At 36.4% G+C, this 21828-nt stretch overlaps 2 protein-coding genes and 2 pseudogenes across 2 annotated transcripts; 2 read left to right on the top strand and 2 right to left on the bottom strand.

Moving 5' to 3' along the window:
• The first annotated feature begins 32 nt into the window (after positions 1-32).
• Positions 33-997, top strand: LOC121460075 (annotated as a pseudogene).
• Positions 998-2596: 1599 nt separating this feature from the next.
• Positions 2597-4959, bottom strand: LOC121463636 (annotated as a pseudogene).
• Positions 4960-9918: 4959 nt separating this feature from the next.
• On the top strand, positions 9919-10878 carry LOC121459448 (olfactory receptor 6C6-like). Its single transcript, XM_041669232.1, has one exon. It carries the CDS (start codon positions 9919-9921, stop codon positions 10876-10878), a length of 960 nt encoding a protein of 319 aa, XP_041525166.1.
• An 8867-nt stretch (positions 10879-19745) lies between these two features.
• On the bottom strand, positions 19746-20699 carry LOC121459368 (olfactory receptor 6C6). The gene has a single exon (XM_041669047.1). The coding sequence runs from the start codon at positions 20691-20693 to the stop codon at positions 19746-19748; it is 948 nt and encodes a 315-aa protein (XP_041524981.1). The 5' UTR covers positions 20694-20699.
• Positions 20700-21828: the final 1129 nt, after the last annotated feature.

Here is a 21828-nt window from a genome sequence, read left to right as displayed (position 1 = left end):
TTTTTTTTCCCCTGTAGACTTGGTAAAACAAGAGAGAAATGAAGAACCAATCAGTGGAGATAGTGTTCATTTTGCTGGGACTGACCAATGACCCTCAGCTACAAATTCTGATTTTTCTGTTTCTGTTTTTCAATTACATCTTGAGCCTCATGGGGAACTTAGTGATCATCCTCCTCACCCTGCTGGATCCCCGCCTCAAGACTCCAATGTACTTCTTCCTCCGGAATTTCTCCTTCCTAGAAATGGCATTCACGTCTGCCTGTATTCCACGGTTCTTGATGAGCATTCTCACTGGTGACAAAACAATTTCTTACAATGCTTGTGTAGCTCAATTATTCTTCTTCTTTCTGTCACTAATCACAGAGTTCTACCTCCTGGCAGCCATGTCCTATGACCGCTATGTCGCCATCTGCAGACCACTGCATTACCCCATCATCATGAACAGCAAAGTGTGTCACCTGCTGGTCATCAGCTCCTGGGTGACCGGGTTCTTATCCATCTTCCCCCCTCTGATGTTGGGACTCAAACTGGATTTCTGTGCTTCCAAATTGATAGACCACTTCCTATGTGACACTTCTCCTGTCCTCCAGCTGTCCTGCACAGACACACGCTTTATAGAGTGGATGGCTTTTGTCATAGCTGTGATGACACTTGTCATCACCTTGATCTTAGTGATCCTCTCCTACACACTCATCATCAAAACCATCCTAAAGTTCCCGTCAGCTCAACAACGGAGAAAGGCCTTTTCCACCTGCTCCTCACACATGGTTGTTGTCTCCATCACTTATGGCAGCTGTATCTTCATGTACATGAAAACATCAGCCAAGGAGAGGTGACTTTAAACAAAGGTGTAGCTGTGCTCAACACTTCTGTGGCCCCTTTGCTAAACCCATTCATTTACACCCTAAGGAACCAGCAGGTGAAGGATGCGTTCAAACAGGTCTTTCACAGATTGTGTTCTTCTCAAAATAGTGAATTAAGATTTAGACATAAATAGCATACTGCTGTAACATGACTGAAAAAAATGAAATTGATAGATATATCCACTATGGCCTATGCCATTTTCTCCTTCAATAATTAATCATAGGAAGTATTCTAATTGCTCATGGTCATCTTTAAGAATATATCTTCTGAATTGCAAGGAGGAAACTGCTTCTTCAGTCCAAACTGTGTAATTCTATCTTTACTCATAAATCTCTATTCTCATAAATGATAGGTTTACTTACTAAATGTCCTGTGCATTTGAATGCTGTTAGACATAATGGAATTAATTCTATATACATATCAATTGCTAATTGTTTCTTTTACAGTTTAATATTTTGCATTTCTAAGGTATGAACAAAGTATGAAATTATTCTGTAGTGTAAAGGAGGTTGTTGTGGGAAATAACTAGAAAATCTGTGTCAATTTAAATGTAAATTTAGGCTTCTAGGAGGCAGCATCCACACAGTGAGCCTTATGAGATGAATGAAGGAAATGAAGCTTCAAGGGCGCTTTGATGAGAAGTAGGTGAATGAATGAGATGTGTCTCCTGCAGATTATAACTAACAATTAGTTGACACAGTTAGATGGCTTCGTAGGAAGAAATAAGTTGACTTTGTACTTTGATGCTATTTTTTATATTTCCTCATGGTGTTGAATCTTAGAAAGATACTAGTTTGTGAAAAAATCAACATGTAACTTGTTAACATGTCTGTTGAAAGAAATTTTTACTTGTAAATTAAAACTTTCTAACAAATCTACTTGAGCCATTTTTCACAAAATTAAGGATGTTATATACATGTATGTCAAATACTACATTATATACTTATTTTAATCTTAATACATTGGAAATTTTACACAGCCAAAGAACTGTTGTGGGAGGTCCTTCTGTCTTGGTTAATGAATAAAGAAACTGCCTTGGCCTATTGAAAGTGCAGAACTTAGGTAGGTGGGGAAAACTAAACTGAACGGTGGGAGAAGGAAGGGCAGAGTCAGGGAGAAGTCATGTAGCCCTGCTGGAAATGGACTCCGGAACTTTACCCTGTAAGCCACAGCCATGTGGTGATACCCAAATTAATAGAAATGGGTTCAATTAATATGTAATTAATGAGCCAAACTGATTTAAATAATATAGTTTCTGTGTGATTATTTTGGGGGCTAAGCTGGCAGGAACTTCCTTGCAACATGGAACTACATAAAATGTGATGTTGATTTTTTTCTTCACTTTTTCCTCTTATCTTTTTCCTGAATATAAATAAAAATGAAAACAACACAATCTCTGAGACACATTACTTTTATTAATGTTTAAAATCACCACACAATGCCATGGCCTTCATTATGACATTCTCATACACACATGTAACTATTCTTTTCTCTAAATTCCTCCCTACTACTCTCCCACATCCTCCCCAAGTTCTCTTTCTTCCCACAATCAGTCTCTCCACTGCTTTCAAGGCTCCACTGTGCTCTCTTTACCCAGTCCATAAGGTCTCCCTACCAGTCACTCCCCTGACACCTCCCACATCTGTTTACAGTTAAATCCAATGTCCACAAATGATTTTTTTTAGTTTTTTTGGTTTTATTTAAACACAAATAAAACGTGCACGCAAGCAATCTACTCATTCTCTTCGCTGCGCAGCCTGGCGTTGGGATTGGTGACTCTGATGGCCAGCTGTGCTGCTCTTTCTACGATAGCTTTTCGGTTCTTGGAGAAAACATGGTGAGCAATCTCAGCACAGTAAGACTTGTGCACATCAGCAGCTCCTCCAGCTCCTTGACATTGTGGATCAGAAACTTCCGGAAGCCGCTAGGCGGCATGTGCTTGATTTTCTTGTTGCTCCCGTAACCGATGTTGGGCATCAGGATCTGGACCTTGAATCTTCTCCACACCCTCTGGGTTTCTGCCAGTTTCGCTTAATCTTGACATATGGATCTGACTAGTGCCGGATGAGCTTCTTGGTCCTCTTTTGACGATCTTGGGCTTCACTGAGGCTAGAGGGCAGCCATGATGCTGCAAAGGAGATGGCAGCCACCTCGCAGGCAGCTCCGAGGAAGCACAAATGATCTTTTAGGCAACTTAGAGAAGGCTAAGAGCAGAGGTTTCAGTAACTCAAATCAGAAGTAAAAATCTCTAGCAGGGAAGAGCAGCTGGAGGCCAGGACTCCACCACTCTTGAGCATATACCCAGGGGACACTTCATCCTACCACAGAGACACTTAATCATTCACGTTCATTGCTGCTCTATTCATAATAGAAAAATAAATATGACATGTATTAGCTTATGTGTGGATATTAGCTGTTAAGTCTATGATAAACAATATATAACCAATAGAACCACAGAGGTTAGGAAATAAAATAGGCCTTATGGATGGACAGAAACCAGAGGGCTGAATGGAAGGATCAAGATGGAAGGAGGAGAGAAGGGGGAAGGAGAGAGGGAATATGTGTAGGGACAGTTAATAATAAGCACCATTTGAATATCAGCATTCTTATTTGCCTGTATTTCATATATACACATATAGTTAATATGTGTGTGTTTATATATATTATGTAATATGTGTATTAAATATATTATTCTATATATCAATGTGTATAAAATCACATGTGTTAGTCATAGCCTCAGAGTATTAGGAATTGTATCAGGTTGTACCTGGAAAATGACCCAAACCCACAAACAATTAGCCCCTGGTTGACGGTTCTACTTCACCTACAGAAACTCAGGTAATACAAGCAACTCACCCTGAAAAAACCACAAAAACAGCTGAATCAAGGCCCTCCCTCAGTCTTTATTGACTTGCATTGGAAGCCTTACCCTCTCTGAGGAGTGGATGGGAGTGGGGTGGGTGGAAGGTAGGGGGAACAGGAGGAGAGGAGGGAAAGGGAACTGGGACTGATACCTAAAATGAGAAAAGATTGTTTTAAAAAAGAAAAACAAAAACCAACCAACAAGTGAAGCAACTGGAACTTCCTTATCTACAGATATGGGAGAAACAGTTAGGATGTAGTTAGGGATAATGCTGGTCTAGCAAAGTGGCAGGTATAGGTTCAGTCCAAGAATCATGATGTCACCAGCCAGGGATAGTTAACTAGGTTTCCAGTGCCAGGGATGATCGTAGTTCTCAGGAATTCTGAGTCTGTGTTACCTCATTTTGTAAAATATTCTTGTTTCATTTATTTCCATGGAAACTCCTTAATTTTGGTTTTTTGTGCACGAATAAAATTCTATTTTACATACAATTCAAAATGTCTTTATCTATTTATCAGGTGATAAACTCGTAGGTGTCCCAAATAGACGACAATAAACATTGATTTGCAAGCATCTATATGGTAGTCCTTTGAAATACAACAAGGAGTGCTATGCATGACTCATGCCATAGCTCTGTATTTAGTTGTTTGAGATGCCATGGGGTTTGTATTTTATATGATTTATTAATGGTTTCAGCAGTTACACAGCCACCAGCACTCCCCACATTCTTGCCGTGTAATTTGTTGTCATTTGTTTTCTTGGTGATAGCCACTCTTACTGAGGTAAATTAGAATATTAATGTATTCGCATTTTGCATCTCTCTGTTGGTCAAGGAAGGATGCTGGTCATCTTTTAAAATGTTAAGAGATTTATGTTTCTGCCTTTTTGAACTCTCTTTAAATGCATGGGCTGTTAATTTATTAATATTTACATTTTAGCTCTTTTGTATAGTTTAGATATTAGAACTTGGTGCAATGTTTCACTAGCAAAGACTGTATCTCATTCTGTTGACTATCACTTAATCTGATCAGTGATTTTCATTACTGTGCGGAAGCCTTTTGGTTTCATAATATTCCATCTGTCAATTTGGGGGTCTTATTTCCTAAGTAACCAGAGTCCTATTCAGAAATTCCTTACCTATGCCTGTGTCTTAAAGAATTTTTTATACTTTTTTCTCTTGCTGTTTTAGAGGCTCAGATATTATACCATTTACTCACTGAGACAACTATCATTCTTTATCCTTGGTCTATCAGGAAATATTTTTAATAGTGCAAAATAAACTCTTACACATAAAAAATAATGTTTGCAGGTAAGAATGTAGGGAGAAGAAACACTGATACATTGCTGGTGTGAATGTAAATTAGTAAATTCGCTATGGAAATCAGAAATCAGTATAGAAACATCTCAAAGTAACTGGAAATAAAATAATCATGTTTACCAGGTAAACCCTCCAAAGTATATATATCCAAGAGAATCAGAAACTGTACAAGATATGACAGAATGTTTGGACACTAGTCACAGTATCTACATCATGGACACCATAAGTGACTGTAAGCAGACAATGTATTGAGAAAACATTATTTGTGTATGTGTTTGTATGTTTACATTATGTATAAAGGAGTACTTTTCAGTTTAAAAAATCAAGGAAAAGAAAACAAACTCATTTCGCTTCAGAAAAGTAGAAAAGCTGAAGATGAGTGTATAAAATATATTAAGTCAGACTCTAAAGACCCATATCAAATATTTTTTTGTCACATGTGGAAGAGGGAGGAATTGGTTATATGAAAATAAAGAAGAGTGAGATCTAAAAGCTTAGCAAAACCAGGATTTTGGTAGGATTTTGCTTAAATTTGAACAGCCTACAACAGGTTATTTTTTCCCATCTCAGATGATCATTTTTCACGGTCACTGGAAAAATTCTTCATTTTCTCTGCTCTAAACCTAGAACTATGAGACCATAATTTCAAAAGATGGATGTGTGATAGAAAATCAAGCATCAATCTATGCCTGGCAGTGGTGACACACACCTTTCAACCCAGCAGTTTGGAGGCAGAGGAGTTCAAGACCAGCCTAGCACACAGAGTAAATTCTCTGTAGCCAAGGCTACACAGAGAAAAATCTATCTCAAAAAACAAGAACAAGCCGGGTGGTGGTGGCGCACGCCTTTAATCCCAGCACTCGGGAGGCCGAGGCAGGCGGATCTCTGTGAGTTCGAGGCCAGCCTGGTCTACAAGAGCTAGTTCCAGGACAGGAACCAAAAGCTACACAGAAACCCTGTCTCGAGAAATCCAAAAAAAAAAAAAAAACAAGAACAAAATACAAACAACCACGACAACAACAATCAACTTGTAACAAATGTGGAAGCCCAAAAATGTAAGCCTAGTCTACCTTGTCTGAAGGTCAGAGAGTCTGAAAACTGTGGCTACACACCCTGACCTAGGGTGTGGTTACTTGGTGTTTTGACATTAAGATGACTTTTAGAGGTAGATCACCTGGACCAAAGGTTAGAGAATTCAAGTATACTTCTACTCTTTCTCTTGAAATAGGAGGTTTGACCTAGGGAGTTACTGACTTACGGATACTTGGTCTAGAGTGAGTTCACTGCCTAAACAATAGAATGCTTTTCTTAAGAAATAATGACTTACGTCCCAAGTATTGGAACAAGTAACTGTTCTGGTTGTCCTTTGTGTCATGTTAAAGCAGTTTTTTGTCTTCTTTCCCCCTTTGTATTGGGGTATAAAAGCATATGGAAAAACGGCAAACTCAGAACTTAGAACTCAGAACTCAGAAGAATTCAGCATCCAATATTCACTGAGTTGCCCTCCCATTACTATCCTGTGTCTCTGTGATTCTTTCTTATGTCTGATCCTCCTACCTAACATTTCTAATCCTCATGCCCCTGTTCTAGAATGTTCAAACCCACTGTACCTAGGATCATAGCAGAACTCACTCCAAAAGGTGTCTCCTAACAAATTCTCTGCAGGCATAATTTTCAAAAGAAAAGTCTGTCCACACATTATTTCTACAGAAAGTGATTTTGTATTTATTTCTGGCAGTCCCGTAGGAAATGAATGATGGGCTTGGTTTGCAGTCTCCATGAGAATTCATTGTTCTCTAATGCTCTCCAATAGGACACAGAGGCATAGCTCTTCCATTATATCAGAGACAGTGACTTTATATATTGTGCTGCAAGTCACCCTTGGCAAGGTTTACACATCTTCAGACAAGTTAGATGAGGTAAGCGATAGAAATGGTAATTCCATACACCTTTCTACCAAACTATAAACTAGTAAATATCATATCTCCAAGACAATGTGAAAGTCAGACCTGTGTTTCAGATTAACACAAGGTGAGTAGAGATGGTTCTTCCATCCTCTCTGTTTACCAGGGCAATGGCTGAAACATGGATGTGCACATTTATCAGAACCCAGATACACAGCCAAGGAAAGCTTTTAAATTAATAAATGGTAAGTGTTTTAGTATATTTTTATATTTACCTATAGAGATATAACTCAAGTAACTATAAGATGCAGATTATTTTAACATTAAAGAATTTTTGGATTCTTATGTAATAGTCTTAATATACAACAAAACTAAATACAATTGTCTATCTTGGCCTGTGAGTCTTATAATCTCATACTGTGATTTGTGTTGTTTTCCATTACAACAGTATAATGTGAGAATGTGTGATATATGTAGCTGCTGAAAAAAAAAAATAGTAGGTTCAAAAGAGACAATTCTACAGTAAGTACTATATAATTAAGCATTGATATCAATTTTGTCAGCACTCAAATTTAATAGTGAGACTATTATATAATATGTGGTTTTACAAGGTTACATTAGAGTTGAGGATGCTGAATATTCTTTCAAATCAATGTTGGGTTGGTACGTTAGATTTCTTTATCTCGGGCTGCCTTATCTGCCTGGAGTGTCCTGTCTCAAGTCTTTTGTTACTTTAGAAACTACGGGTTGAAATATTTATATATCTCCTTCTGTAAATTTCCTGAAAAAGACAAAATGAAGGACATTTTTCCCAATAATTGTTGAGTTTTTATAATTTCATTTTCGTATTTGTACTGTCTTCTAAAGAATAACTTGTACTACACAGGCTTCAAATAATTCTAGTTTATCATCAGTTCAGAATACAAGATCTTATGCATTTTCTACTTTAATGCTTAAATTTTTAATTATGATGATAATAAAGTTAGTAAATCTTTTCCCTAAAGATAGCACTAAAACTTTATAAAAGAGATATTCCATAAAGTGAATGCTAATTAGAACTTGGATAGAATATTACATAAAAGCTTTCAAAAGTGAGTATTTTACAAAATAATTTATGAAAAAAGAATAATTTTAAAACTTAATTTTAAGGCTTCTCAAAGCAGAATTTGCTAGTGAGTTCCCTGCTGAACATGCAAACCAGAATGCTTTTTACTTGATCTTACTTTGTAACATTAGGAAATGTAAACAAGCATAAAGTCTGGGAAATGGTGAGTGTTTTCCTTAAAGGACAACAGATCACTGCTGTGTGAGCAATCCAACAACGCCATGTGCCCTCCCAGAATTGGTTTCTCCTTCATTCCTATCACACACTGTGCTAAAAGTCGCTGGCTTCTCTCTTTGTGATTTCTTTCCCTTCGGGTCATGCTCACTGGAAACATAGCCACACTAGGAAATAATCAGACATCTATACATATATAATACACTTAAGTTCATAATTAACTTTCACATATTTAATCTTCTTTTCTTGAATTTCTTCACATGATCACTTATCTTTCTTTTTACTTTGTGGTTTTTCAATATGTTGTAAAAAACACATATATTTCTCCTTGTGTACAATAATTTGCTGTGAATCTAAATATTAGTAGAGCCTATCTATTTTAAAACCATGGAAATATGAAAACTGTTACGTTGCTGTCAACAGAAGTAGCACCAAACTGTTCCTAATGAAACTGTGCTGGAAGGAAGAATTATCTGGAAAGTCACTAAAGATGCACCATTTGGAATTCATATAGAAAAACAATTGAAATTCACTTGTGCTTACTGTAAGAAAATACTGTGAAAACTATATAATTATTCACTTTAAAAAAACACGAAGAATCAGTCACTTTAAACTTTGTTGGATTGATTAAAATAGAGTCAATAAATAAATTCTAGTTACTGACATAAAGATTGTTTCTATGGATATGTATGCATATTAATTTCAAATTCATATTATTATTTGTTGGCCATTTTGATTCTACTTTAAAAATTAATTAGAAGGAAATTACAAGCTATTTTAATTTTAATGAATTAGACAAAGTTTATGAGTTTTCGTCTAAGCTTTATAGTATTGTAAGTATTCATTCAAAAATTGTGGCATTTAAAAAGCTATTAAATTTATACAATAAATGAAGGCTTATTACTGGATCAAAATAGTCTAGAAATTAGAAGTATTTTTACTATAACCCTTTTTCTAAAAAGTTAATGAGCCTTGAATATTGAAATATTTGATTTATATTTATAGGTAAAACACCTATACATATCTTTCCCCCCTTCACTTGTCTTAACTCAGAAAACATGAGTGAGAAATCATATTATTAGAGAAACAAAACTCATGGTACCATGTTGAGCATGTTGAGCTGCCAATTCAGTTTGAAATTGCATGTCCTTCATGCCTCTCGGTTTCTAAACACTTAGCTCAGACTATCAGCATCCTGACCCTGCAGGAATCTCACTTCATGCTGCCATTTAATTAAGTTCTTTGTTGTTTTTCTTTCTTAGAAATTAGGATATGTATATCCCTAAATTAGAACTTTTAGAACTACTGGTAACAACAGTTATCCAATATAACTACTAAATATAAATATCACACACCTGAAAAGTCTAATAAAATAAACTATAGGAAAGGTGAGCAAAGTATATTAATGAACCTGAAGACCTATATTCCAAATGACCAACATTCCTTCTGTAAATGCACAATTATAGTATACTCAACTCTTTACAAGAAGGGAAATAGGGAAATAATTGTTCTTTTAAACATACTAATGAGGTAGTGAACAGGTTCTTGAATAAACTCTAAGATAACTTTTAAAAATACATGGGCTTTGGTTAATTTTCTGAGTAAGAAATTTTTGTGTTGGAAAAGGAAGAATTTTTAAGTGTGTACTTTTCCTAAAATTCTTTTGTAGACATGTTGGAATACAAGAGGAATGAAGAACCAGTCAGTAGAGATAGTGTTTATTTTGCTGGGACTGACCAATGACCCTCAGCTACAAATTCTGATTTTCCTGTTTCTGTTTTTCAATTACATCTTGAGCCTGATGGGGAACTTAGTGATCATCCTCCTCACCCTGCTCGATCCCCGCCTCAAGACTCCAATGTACTTCTTCCTCCGGAATTTCTCCTTCCTAGAAATGGCATTCACATCTTCCTGCATTCCACGGTTCTTGATGAGCATTCTCACTGGTGACAAAACAATTTCTTATGGAGCTTGTCTTACCCAATTATTCTTCTTCTTTCTGTTACTAATCACAGAGTTCTACCTCCTGGCAGCCATGTCCTATGACCGCTATGTCGCCATCTGCAGACCACTGCATTACCCCATCATCATGAACAGCAAAGTGTGTCACCTGCTGGTCATCAGCTCCTGGGTGACTGGGTTTTTATCCATCTTTCCCCCTCTGATGTTGGGACTCAAACTGGATTTCTGTGCTTCCAAATTGATAGACCACTTCCTATGTGACACTTCTCCTGTCCTCCAGCTGTCTTGCACAGACACACGCTTTATAGAGTGGATGGCTTTTGTCATAGCTGTGATGACCCTCATCATCACCTTGATCTTAGTGATCCTCTCCTACACACTCATCATCAAAACCATCCTAAAGTTCCCTACAGCTCAACAACGGAGAAAGGCCTTTTCCACCTGCTCCTCACACATGGTTGTTGTCTCCATCACTTATGGCAGCTGTATCTTCATGTACATGAAAACATCAGCCAAGGAGAGGGTGACTTTAAACAAAGGTGTAGCTGTGCTCAACACTTCTGTGGCCCCTTTGCTAAACCCATTCATTTACACCCTAAGGAACCAGCAGGTGAAGGATGCCTTCAAACAGGTCTTTCACAGATTGTGTTTTTCTCAAAACAGTGAATTAAGAATTAGGCAAAAATAGCATACTGCTGTAACATGACTGAAAAAAAATGAAATTGATAGATACATCCTCTATGGTCTATGCCATTTTTCTCCATTAATACTTAAATCACAGTAAGTATTCTAATTTCCCAATGCAATTAGATATTCTATATTTCAGAATATATCTTCTGAATCACTAGGAGGAAACTGCTACTCCAGTCCACACTGTGTAATTCTATCTTTACTCAGAAATCTCTCTTTTAATAAGTTAAAGGCTCATAAACAAAATGTATTGTACAAGTAAATGTCTAGACATTCTGAATTACTCTCTGTGTGTATTAATTTTAAGTATTTAATTTGTAGCTTAATATTTTTCATTGCTAAAAATAAAGACAAACACAGAGCATGAAATTATTCTATTATGTAATGAAGGTTGTAGAAAATAACTAGAAAATCTGAGTTGATACAAAGATTAAATTAGTCTTATAGAAGGAAGCATCCAAATGATGTACCTTGTAGATGAAAGAAAATAGATTGATGGGCACTGTTGATGAGAAGCATGAAGCATATTAAAGAATGAGATGTTTCTCATCTAGAGTTATTATCATTATAAATTAATTATCAGAATAATTAAATCATTTTGCCAAAAATATCAAAGCAAAAGAACACAGCTTTCTTGGGGAATTCAAGATGTTTATTCTAAAGCTGAATTTGAGTGACATGACCTAGAAACAGATTTATGTTCTCTTTAGTTCCTCTTTCCTTTTGGAAATAGTCTTAAGGAGGTTTTTGTTGTTGTTGTCTTTTATTTCCTTTTGGTAACAGAACAATGAAAGTCATAAATGAAGATATTTCTTAAATACGCTGGTGGAAACATCAGGAAGATGATTATAGGAAGATGGGGAATCTTTTCTACAAGTTTCAGGTGTTATTTGATGACATTCTTAGGGGTTTGGTCATAGATGCTACTTATCTATTAATAGATTCCAAAAAGTTTTTTTTGTCTGCTGTTTTTCAATTTGTAACTTTTTTATCCTTTTATTTAAAATAGATATTTGTCTCATGTAATACATCTGATTACGATTTCCCACCTTCTTTTCCTCCCTGTTCCAACCCATTTCCCCTCCCACCTGATCCACCCCTTTTCTGACTTTCATTAGAAAACACACAATCTTCCAAAGGTGAATAATAAAATATAATAAGGTAAAACAAAATCTAGCACATTAGAATAGTACAAAACAAACAAATAGAAGAAAAATAGCCCAAGAAAAGACACAAGAAACAGATACAGATGCAGAGACCCAGTTGTTCACACTCTGTGGAATTTTATAAAAGCAATAAACTGATAAACATATGTCAAAAATTTTTGTTCTGTTAGTCACAGGATTCTATTACTGACAAAGAAGTTTGCAAGAATTGCTGTTCGCGGGCTAAGCTAGCAGAGGCGAGGTCATCAGCATCTGTATCTGCAGGATTCCCTCATCCCCATGTCACTGAAGTTCTAACTAGTCTACCATCATTTAGACAGACACAGCTTCTTTCCAGTAAAATCTGGGGTTGAGGGTGGGGAGTCTCCTGGTGTAACTACACCGAAACTCTACTCAGGGTACACTTCATTTCTTACAAGAAGATTGGAATCTAGAAACAAGCATACCTGTACTAGCTCAAGAGTGTAAGAAAGGCTCTGCTTAGCCTGGCTTCCATCATACAGATAACATAGCGGTCGTGTGGGCTGTTGGCCTCCTCCAGGTCTGGTTGTGCAACTTGGGGAAGCCTCCGGCTATATAGGTACCATAAAGGTCATGAATCTTTACTTCTCTGGAAATGCACTGCATCTATATTCTAAACTACATATCCCAATTGGGAAAAGGAGGTATTTTCAGTTCTGCAACAGATTCTTTCCAGTCAGCAATTTTCATACCCTGTGTAGAAATGTATTATTATAGGTATAAGTGTGGGCTTCATAAAAAAATGCTAAGATTAAAAATATTTACAGATGTTGACATGAAATATGCTTTGATAATGTAAATGTTTAGGATTTCATTGATTACAGAATGTGATCTATATAAAATATATTATTTGCAGATAGGTTTTTGGATACTAAATAGATAATTATGGCCTAGTAAATGTTTAGAATTTCATTGATTCAGAATGTGATCAATATAAAATATAATACTTGCAGATAGGTTTTTGGATACTAAATAGATAATTATGGCCTAGTAAATGTTTAGAATTTCATTGATTCAGAATGTGATCAATATAAAATATAATACTTGCAGGTATGTTTTTGGATACTAAATAGATAATTATGGCCTAGTAAATGTTTAGAATTTCATTGATTCAGAATGTGACCAATATAAAATATAATACTTGCAGGTATGTTTTTGGATACTAAATAGATAATTATGGCCTAGGGGGTGGCTTAGTGGCCACAAGACTTGTTGTGCAAGCATGAGGAACCGCATTGAAATTACAAATGCCCAGATAAAAGCTGTGTTGGCACTGGTGAGTTGGAGACAGGTGGAGCCCAGTAGCTTGTTAGCTTGCCATTCTGCCACAAATGTGAGCTGCATATTCAGTGAAGAGACCACTTATAAAAATAAGGTGGAGAGGAATAGAACACACCTGACCCTGGCTTATCTGAGCAAAACACAGGTGAGTACCATACACAAAACGAGGCACAAACTTATGAGGCGCGCGCGCGCACACACACACACACACACACACACACACACACAGATATCACAAATATACAAAATCATAAAATTTTCCACCCTGCACAGAATTTTGTATATTTAAAGGACTAGGGATTTTTCTTTCCTTTTTCTCTAGCAATATTTTTATCATTAGCTTTTACTGAATTATACATGTATAAAGTACATTCTAATTAGTATAATCTCTTCATCTTTATGCTCTTTCCAACTAATACTCACTCCACCTCCAAAAAATTCCCATTTCCACAGTCTTGTCTTCCTTTTAAACGCTGGCTTCTGTATCCACTAACTATCCATTGTAGTCTGGGGGTCTCCACAGTGAATACACAACTAACAACAATAACAGACCCTTATCCAGAATTCATCAGTATCTGGTAGTGCAGTTATGAAGGACGGTGCTTTCTGAGCCTCTACCCTGTCTCCGATGAAAGTCCAGAGACCCAGTCACTTCTATGCCCATTTCAGGCAGCCTTCATTTCTATATGGTCATGACGACACTGGCTGTGTCATGTCCAAAAGACAGTATTTCCCAACCTTTCTCCCCATCTTTGGACCCTTAGATTTTTCCAACCCGTCTCTGTAATAACCCTGTGGCTTCAGTAGGTGAAGTAAATATCCTGTTTAGGACGGATCACTCAAACATTTCTTATTATCAGTGCCTTAAGCAGACAGGTATCCAGAATAGACAATCATCTACTACTAAAAGAAGCTTCTATGTGTTAGACTAAGAGTAGTGTCTGTCTATTTATACAAACATAACATTTAGAAGACAGTGTGGCAATATGACAGTTTAGTGAACAATGGTATAAAGTATGCCCTTATAAGTTCTAAGACCTCATCAGCCAAGGATTTTTCCTGTTTTCACAATATCACACAAGAATCCCCTTTTGTCAAGCTGGCCAAAATTCAACCATAATACTGTTGGTTACCCCCTAGGGTATTCATTCCACTATTGCATCAGTGACTAACTACATCTTGCCTGAAATATTGGCCATACAGTTGACAGGGTTGCTTCTGGGTTGAGCTATTAGTGGCTTTTCTCCACTTTTAGCTTAAAGCACCACCAGACACTGTAAAATCTAGACTGCAAAGTGGAAGCTTCCAGCTTGGCTTCTTGATACCATGCAAAAAATTGTGTTGTATCTACAGCAGCAGGGTCTTATCAAATAGTTTTCTGGCAATAAAGAATAATGACAAGAAAATATAGTATTTTTGAGGCCTCTGGGACCTCCTTTAACCAAAAACACAGAAGAAGGAAGCTAATACCTGTCGCTGGGGTCATTTAGTAATCTTTAGCTTATGAGAGCACAGTTATGCACACATACAAGATATCATCCTTCTGTAACTCTTATTTTTTTTAATAAGTTTTGAATTGGTTTGGAAAGTAATGTGTTTACATTTGGCTTTTCACAAAGCTTTAGTTTCAGTTCCTTCCTCTTTTTCCATCTTATTCTCCTGTAGGACTAACTCCATTCATGCCTCAAACTTTCTACCCTGCACTCATCCCTTGTCTATTGTCATGGAATCTTTGTTCTGACATTACTCCCTCCCTTAGATCTCCCAATCCCAATGCCCCTTTCCTTTTTGCTTACGTCTAAAAATACTGGAAGAGAGGGGGTCTGATCTTGACTTGCCCTGTAGTCAGGCTGATGATTATCTTACATATCACCATAGAACCTTCATCCAGCAACTGATGGAAATAGATGCAGAGACCCACATAGGAGCATTGGACTGAGCTCCCAAAGTCGAGTTGAAGAGTGGAAGGAATGAGAATATGAGCAAAGAGGTCAAGATCATGGTGGTTTCACCCACTGAAACAGTTTACCTGAGATAATAGAAGTTCATCAACTCCAGCCGGACTAGGAAGAAACAAGCATAGGACCAAACTAGTTCCTCTGAATGTGGTTGACAGTTGAATTGCTGGGGCAGACTGAGGGGCCATTGTCAATGGCATGAGGACTTACCCCTACTGCATGTACTGGCTTTTGGGATCCTGTTCTCTTTGAACGTATGCCTTTTTCAGCCTATATATAGTTGGGAGGGCCCTTGGACCTTCCCCAAAGCAATGTGCCTTACCCTCTTTGAGGACTGGATGGGGGAAGGATGGGAGGGTGTGTGAAGGGAATGGGAGAAGGGGAGAAAGTGGGGACTTGGATTGGTATTTTTTTAAAGTCTAATAAAAAAGCCGGGCGATGGTGGCACACGCCTTTAATCCCAGCACTCGGGAGGCAGAGGCAGGCGGATCTCTGTGAGTTCGAGACCAGCCTGGTCTACAGAGCTAGTTCCAGGACAGGTTCCAAAGCTACAGAGAAACCCTGTCTCGAAAAACCAAAATAAATAAAAATAAATTTAAAAAAATAAATAAATATAAAATAAAAGTCTAATAAATGTTTTTTTTAAAAAAAAATGGGAATGAAAGGCACCAAGAAAAAAGGGCCTCTAGACCCAATAGGACTGACACACATAGGTGTCTCTCTCATTCCTGAGATTATTTGCTTGAGCCAGGGTCTGTCACTGAATCTGAAGCTCACTCTTTCGATAGGACTTTGGCCAGCTAGCTCTAGGGTGTTCCTGACTGTTTCCCACCCAAAAACTGGGAAAACATTTGGCCTCTCCTATGATTACATGGGGTGCTAGAAACCCAACTCAGGTCTTCATGCTTGCACAGCAAGCATTTTCCCCAGTGAGCTATTTCCCTAGCCCCTTATGCTTATTATTACATTTGGCACTTTTATGCATTCTAGAAACAATTCCTTTTGCAGCTACATTTTCTGAATTTATGGATTTCTTCTCAATCGTTAAATGTCTTTTTAAAGGTAGCTGCTCTTTCTTTCAATTTACCATTTGTTTTCCTTTCAATAAGATAGTGAGAGATGTTAATAACATCTCTGTTTCAATAAATATTTGAGCCATCTTTATTGACACATTCAGATGCTTTCAACATGTGATGGCAAAGCTTATGAAAATGATGAGAAAGGGAGATGATAATAAATTGAATGTATGTTAATTGTCCTGATAGTTTTACATCATTTTCCATTTAAATGCCCTAGAAATAGTATTGGCATCACAGTTCCTGAGTTACTACAGAGGAAAGATGAATTAAAAAATGATGAATTAATGCAAGCATTTAAGCAGATATTTTTAGTTAGATACTGAAGGAAATCTCATGTTGAGTTTGTTTGTTTTTTCTTTCACTCCTGTTTCTTTCCATAATCATTTTATCCAGATGGATATCACACATACCAAAATGAAAACTGAAGTCAATTATTATTGTAGAAGGCATGAAAGGATTGTGTTAAATTCAAAGCAGTACAGCAACAGCTGTTGTACGAAACAATGATAATTTATTGATGTGATGTTCATGCATTCCTTTAAGACTTAGATGGGAGCTTTAGCTGAGAAAGCAAAATAGGTAACAAACTTACTGAGGGCAGAAATGCATAGCTTTTCTGTTTTATTAGGTAATAATCCTTTTAGAGTTGCTGGGAGAGTGGGCAGCTCAGTTCAAAAGCCTGAGACAGGAGAATAACCATTCACGTCACACTACAAAGAGAGTATGGGCTCTGTCTTATGGTGTAGGTTCCAATTATTTCACCTTCCTAGACATGGACGGAGGGGGGAGGACCTTGGACTTTCCACAGGGCAGGGAACCCTGACTGCTCTTTGGACTGGAGAGGGAGAAGGAGAGGAGTGGGGGGAGGGGGAGAAGGGTGAGAGGAGGGGGAGGGAAATGGGAGGCTGGGAGGAGGCAGATACTTTTTTTTTCCTTTTCTCAATAAAAATAAAATAAAATAAAGAAAGTTCTAATTATATTATCACATTAGTTAATAAAATTTTCCAAATCAACAAACTAAATACTTTATAACTAAGAAAAATTACTCCAACAAAATAAAATAATTTTTTTCATTGTTCTACCTTATAAAAAGAAGTATATAGATAGTATCAGTGAACCCTAAAGAAAACCTTACGCTCATAGGAACAGTCATTTCAGTAACCCGGACCCCAGGAAACCACGACTCTGAACACAATGGACTCAGTCTGAATGGTAGAGAGAACATGAGAGATGGAGAAGAAGGCACCATGTTTCCTTCACCTACAGGTTAAATGGATGACTTAAATAACTAAAGCCAAAAGAAATCATAGGTGGAAGACAGGGTATATCTCAGTATTTATCAAACCAGAATAGAAACAAAATTGTTACACTTTCCTATAAACATTTAAAATATCAGTATTTCCTATATTTTAGTTTCCATGGAGTCCCTGCTTGAATTATTTAATCCCATTTGGTGAACAATTACATATTTGGGTTATTTCTGTGTGCTTCAAATGGTCTATAAGATGGTTACAAACAACTTTTAAATGATGTAATTCAGTAACAATCATTTGAGTACCTTCACAATCTTAAATTTTAATTAAGCTTCTATTCCTCTCTCCTGTTGATCTGACTTTATCTGTATGCTAGACCCACTGATATATGTACATACAATCTCAAAATTTACAAATACTTTAAATCAATGACCCTCATCTGCCCCCTGTCTCTAATGCAGGCTGTGTTTGATATTATTTGTAAGGGCCTCTTTTTAAATTTAAAAGTTAAATACTGAAGTGTTCCTCTTGCACACACTTTTAATACCTTCTCTAACTTTAAAAACTAGTACAGACTATGCTTCAAGATACAAGGTGCATATCAAATACATAATGATATATCTCGGATGTCTCAACTAAGAAACACTAGAAATAATAACTTGATATCACAAAGAAATTGAAATGTGTGAGGTCATAGATACATGATTTGATTATTTGACAATATGTGTATGTATTTAATGTAACTTTTATAGCCACAAACACATGCAATATAATTTACCAGTTAAAACCAAAACAAAAGTATTTTAAATATTTGAAAATTATTGATATGGTAGATTTAAGTCCACACACTTTGCTGAGTAACAGATCTTAAAATGTTTAGATTCGTCCACCTCTACAGTCTTACTGTTCTCTCACGTTCATTATTACATTAGGGAAATTGTGAGACAGACACCTTTGTATCTTCACTCTGCTTGGTGTTTAGGTGTTATCTTTTGCTGAGTGGTACATCCTCCCAGTGTATTGACTGAACAAATATGTAGGCTGCATTTCTCTCATGTAGCCCCTGGAGAAACTAGGACAGAAAATCTTACATATTCTGCGCTGAGAGAGTGTCTGGTAAGGTGATGGGATAGTGTTTATGCTGTGGGGGTATGAAGTGTGTGTAGCCATGTATGGATGCCAGAGGAAAATTTGGGGGAGATAAATTCTCACTGTGGTTTCTGCGAATAAAATGCACGTGCTTACACTGGCATGGGAAGGGATTTTGTTTTTTGTTTCTTGTTTCCACCAAATCATTTTGACTCCTCTCCTGATAAATTCTTAAATGCCCCTTTAACTATTAGTTATTCTCACTTTGCATAGAGATATTTAGCATCCTTGAAGAATTTGCATTTTTGTACTTTATTATTCTTTCCTTTATTTTTTATTTTTAAAATTATTTCTTTATGTTTTGAGATTATAATTGCATTTCTCTCGTCCCTTCCCTTTTTTCAAATTTTCTCATATTCTCCTTCTTGATCTCACATCCGTTTTTACATTGTTGTTTTATACATATTTTTCACCTTGGCATAATTATGTTCTATTGAAAGATTTTTCCTTGAAATTCCACAAACATTACCCCATCTATCCCATAATATGTTTGAGATATTTCATATAATGATAATTTATCATCACATAATAATATTTGGTTTAAGTGTTTGTGTCCTTTACAGATATTGAAGACTACTTCCAGATATTGAATGAGAATCTCTTAATGATTAGAATATTATAAATATACATTGCATTGATGTTCAATCAAATAAAAAATCACACTTAGAAAATTGCTACTATACAAAGCTTATTTTACTCAATACAATGATTTCTGGAAATGGGTATGTAATAAACAATAATATATAATCATAAAAGTGCTTTCAGAAAGGAATTGGAGGAAGTTAGTTATTGTGGAGTACAATCTTCCAAGGAAGAGAAAATATAAAGTTGAACTGAGCTACAGGGTTCTTCAGGGGAAACAATCCCACATATGAAGTAACTGCTGACATAATACCCAATAATCATAAAAAATATATGAAATATATTTTCTATTTATAATGTGTGGTTGCAGTCTCTATCACAATTTTAAATTGTGTTTTGAAGAACACAGTCTTTGTAATACATCCCAGAAGACTTCTTTCACCTGCTGGTTTCTTAGTGTATAAATGAAGGGATTCAGGAGAGGAGCAATTGATGTATAGAGCAAGGCTACCCCTTTGGACACAGTCACTCTCTCCCTTGCAGATGGTTTAATATACATGAAAATGCAACTGCCGTACGTTATGGAGACAACAATCATGTGGGAAGTGCAGGTGGAAAAGGCTTTGGTTCTTTGCTGTGCAGAAGGGAAATTTATAATAGTCTTAATGATGAAAGTATAAGAGAGACTCACTAGCAGCAGTGTGACTGCAAGGGTCACCACGGCTAAGACAAGAGACATCACTTCTAGGATATGAGTGTCTGTGCAGGAGATCTGGAGGATAGGAGAAGTTTCACACATAAAATGATCAATTATTCTGGAACCACAGAAATCCAGCTTCAGACCCAAGGCCAATGGGGGAAAGATGATCAAAAAACCAGTCACCCAGGAGCTGAGGACCAGTTGGTGACACACTCTGCTGTTCATGATGATTGGATAGTGCAGTGGTCTGCAGATGGCGACATAGCGATCATAGGACATAGCAGCCAGGAGATAAAATTCTGTGACTCCCAGCAAAAGAATAAAAAACAATTGCGCTGCACAATTATTGTAAGAAATAGTTTTGTCTCCAGTCACAATAGTTGTCAAGAATCTGGGAATGCACACTGTTGTGAACATGATTTCCAAAAAGGAGAAATTACGGAGAAAGAAATACATTGGAGTCTTGAGGCGAGGGTCCAGCAGACTAAGGAGGACAATGATTAAATTCCCGACCAAACTCATCATATAATTAAGAAAGAGAAACAGAAAAACCACAATTTGCAATTGTGGGTCATCTGTCAATCCTAAAAGAATGAAGTCAAGTTCCATTGATTGATTCTTCATCCTCTTTTGTGAGTCTTTACAAAAACACTAGGAAACCAAATATATATATAAAATGTGAGTTAGAATTTATATACCTACACTAATGTTTTCTATCCTGAAATTTCAGGTCACACATAATCATATGCCTTAGGTTAATTATCAACTTGTCCTATTCATTTTTGTTCAACATTCTCTACATAAAACACTCCCACCCCCGAAATGAAATAGTATTTTTATTAATTTGAATAAATGCAAATTAGTACATTCATTTCCAGGTATTATGCAAGCCATAAGGTTCTGATCCTCCTGCTTGAGCCTCTGAAACAGCCTGGGTTACAGGCCTGTGCCACTGACTCTGGTTTATTCGTGAACTTCGTTAAATATATTTTTAATTTTTTTGAAATACAGTATAGCTACAGTATTTCTTCTTCCCCTTTACTCTCTCTAAATCTTTCCATGTTCCCCCTTGCTACCTTTCAAGTTCATAGCCTCTTTTATTCTTGAATACATGTATATTCCTAAATGCATAAGTGCGACCTGTGCAGTCTGTGTAATGTTACTTGTGTGTATGTTTTCAGGGTGGACAGATTGGTGCTGAATAATCAGTTGGTGCTTTCTTACCTTCAAATGAGTTCACTAAAGCTTCTTCTTTGGTATTTTTATTCCTTTCTTGGTTGTCTTATTCATATTGTTTTCCTTTCCATATACTACTTTTATGAACCAATTTAAAGGAAAAGAAACAATGCTTTAACAAACATAATGGAATTTTCAAAAAATCAGTATTAGTGAATAATTTTAAGATTGGCTTCTGAGGATGTTCAGGCTTTGGTTTCATGAAGCAAATGTTTGCTTTTTATTTTCCTGTTATCCTTAAGACATAACATTTGAAAAGATTGCTAGAATTGCCATTTCTGAATGGTGTAGGTTTAGAAGACTTAGAATTTTGGTTTCACCAAGTAAGAATTGCTTATTACAGAATCTTAACACCACTTTAAAAAACAGTCAAAGAAAAACAAAGATAGATGTAGTAGTATATAAATAAAATACCTTAGCTAATTTGTTAACACATAACCTCAAATTATGTACCATAAAACATTTTATAAAATACAAGAATTCAGTACTCCAAATGCGATTCCCTTAATTTGACATACTGTGC

This window comes from Microtus oregoni, unplaced genomic scaffold (genome assembly GCF_018167655.1).
Source record: "Microtus oregoni isolate MIOR12 unplaced genomic scaffold, Mior012 000001F_ref0000356, whole genome shotgun sequence".
NCBI lineage: Eukaryota > Metazoa > Chordata > Mammalia > Rodentia > Cricetidae > Microtus > Microtus oregoni.
The sequence above is the reverse complement of the archived record's forward strand: the minus strand, read 5'-3'. Positions and strand labels throughout refer to the sequence as shown.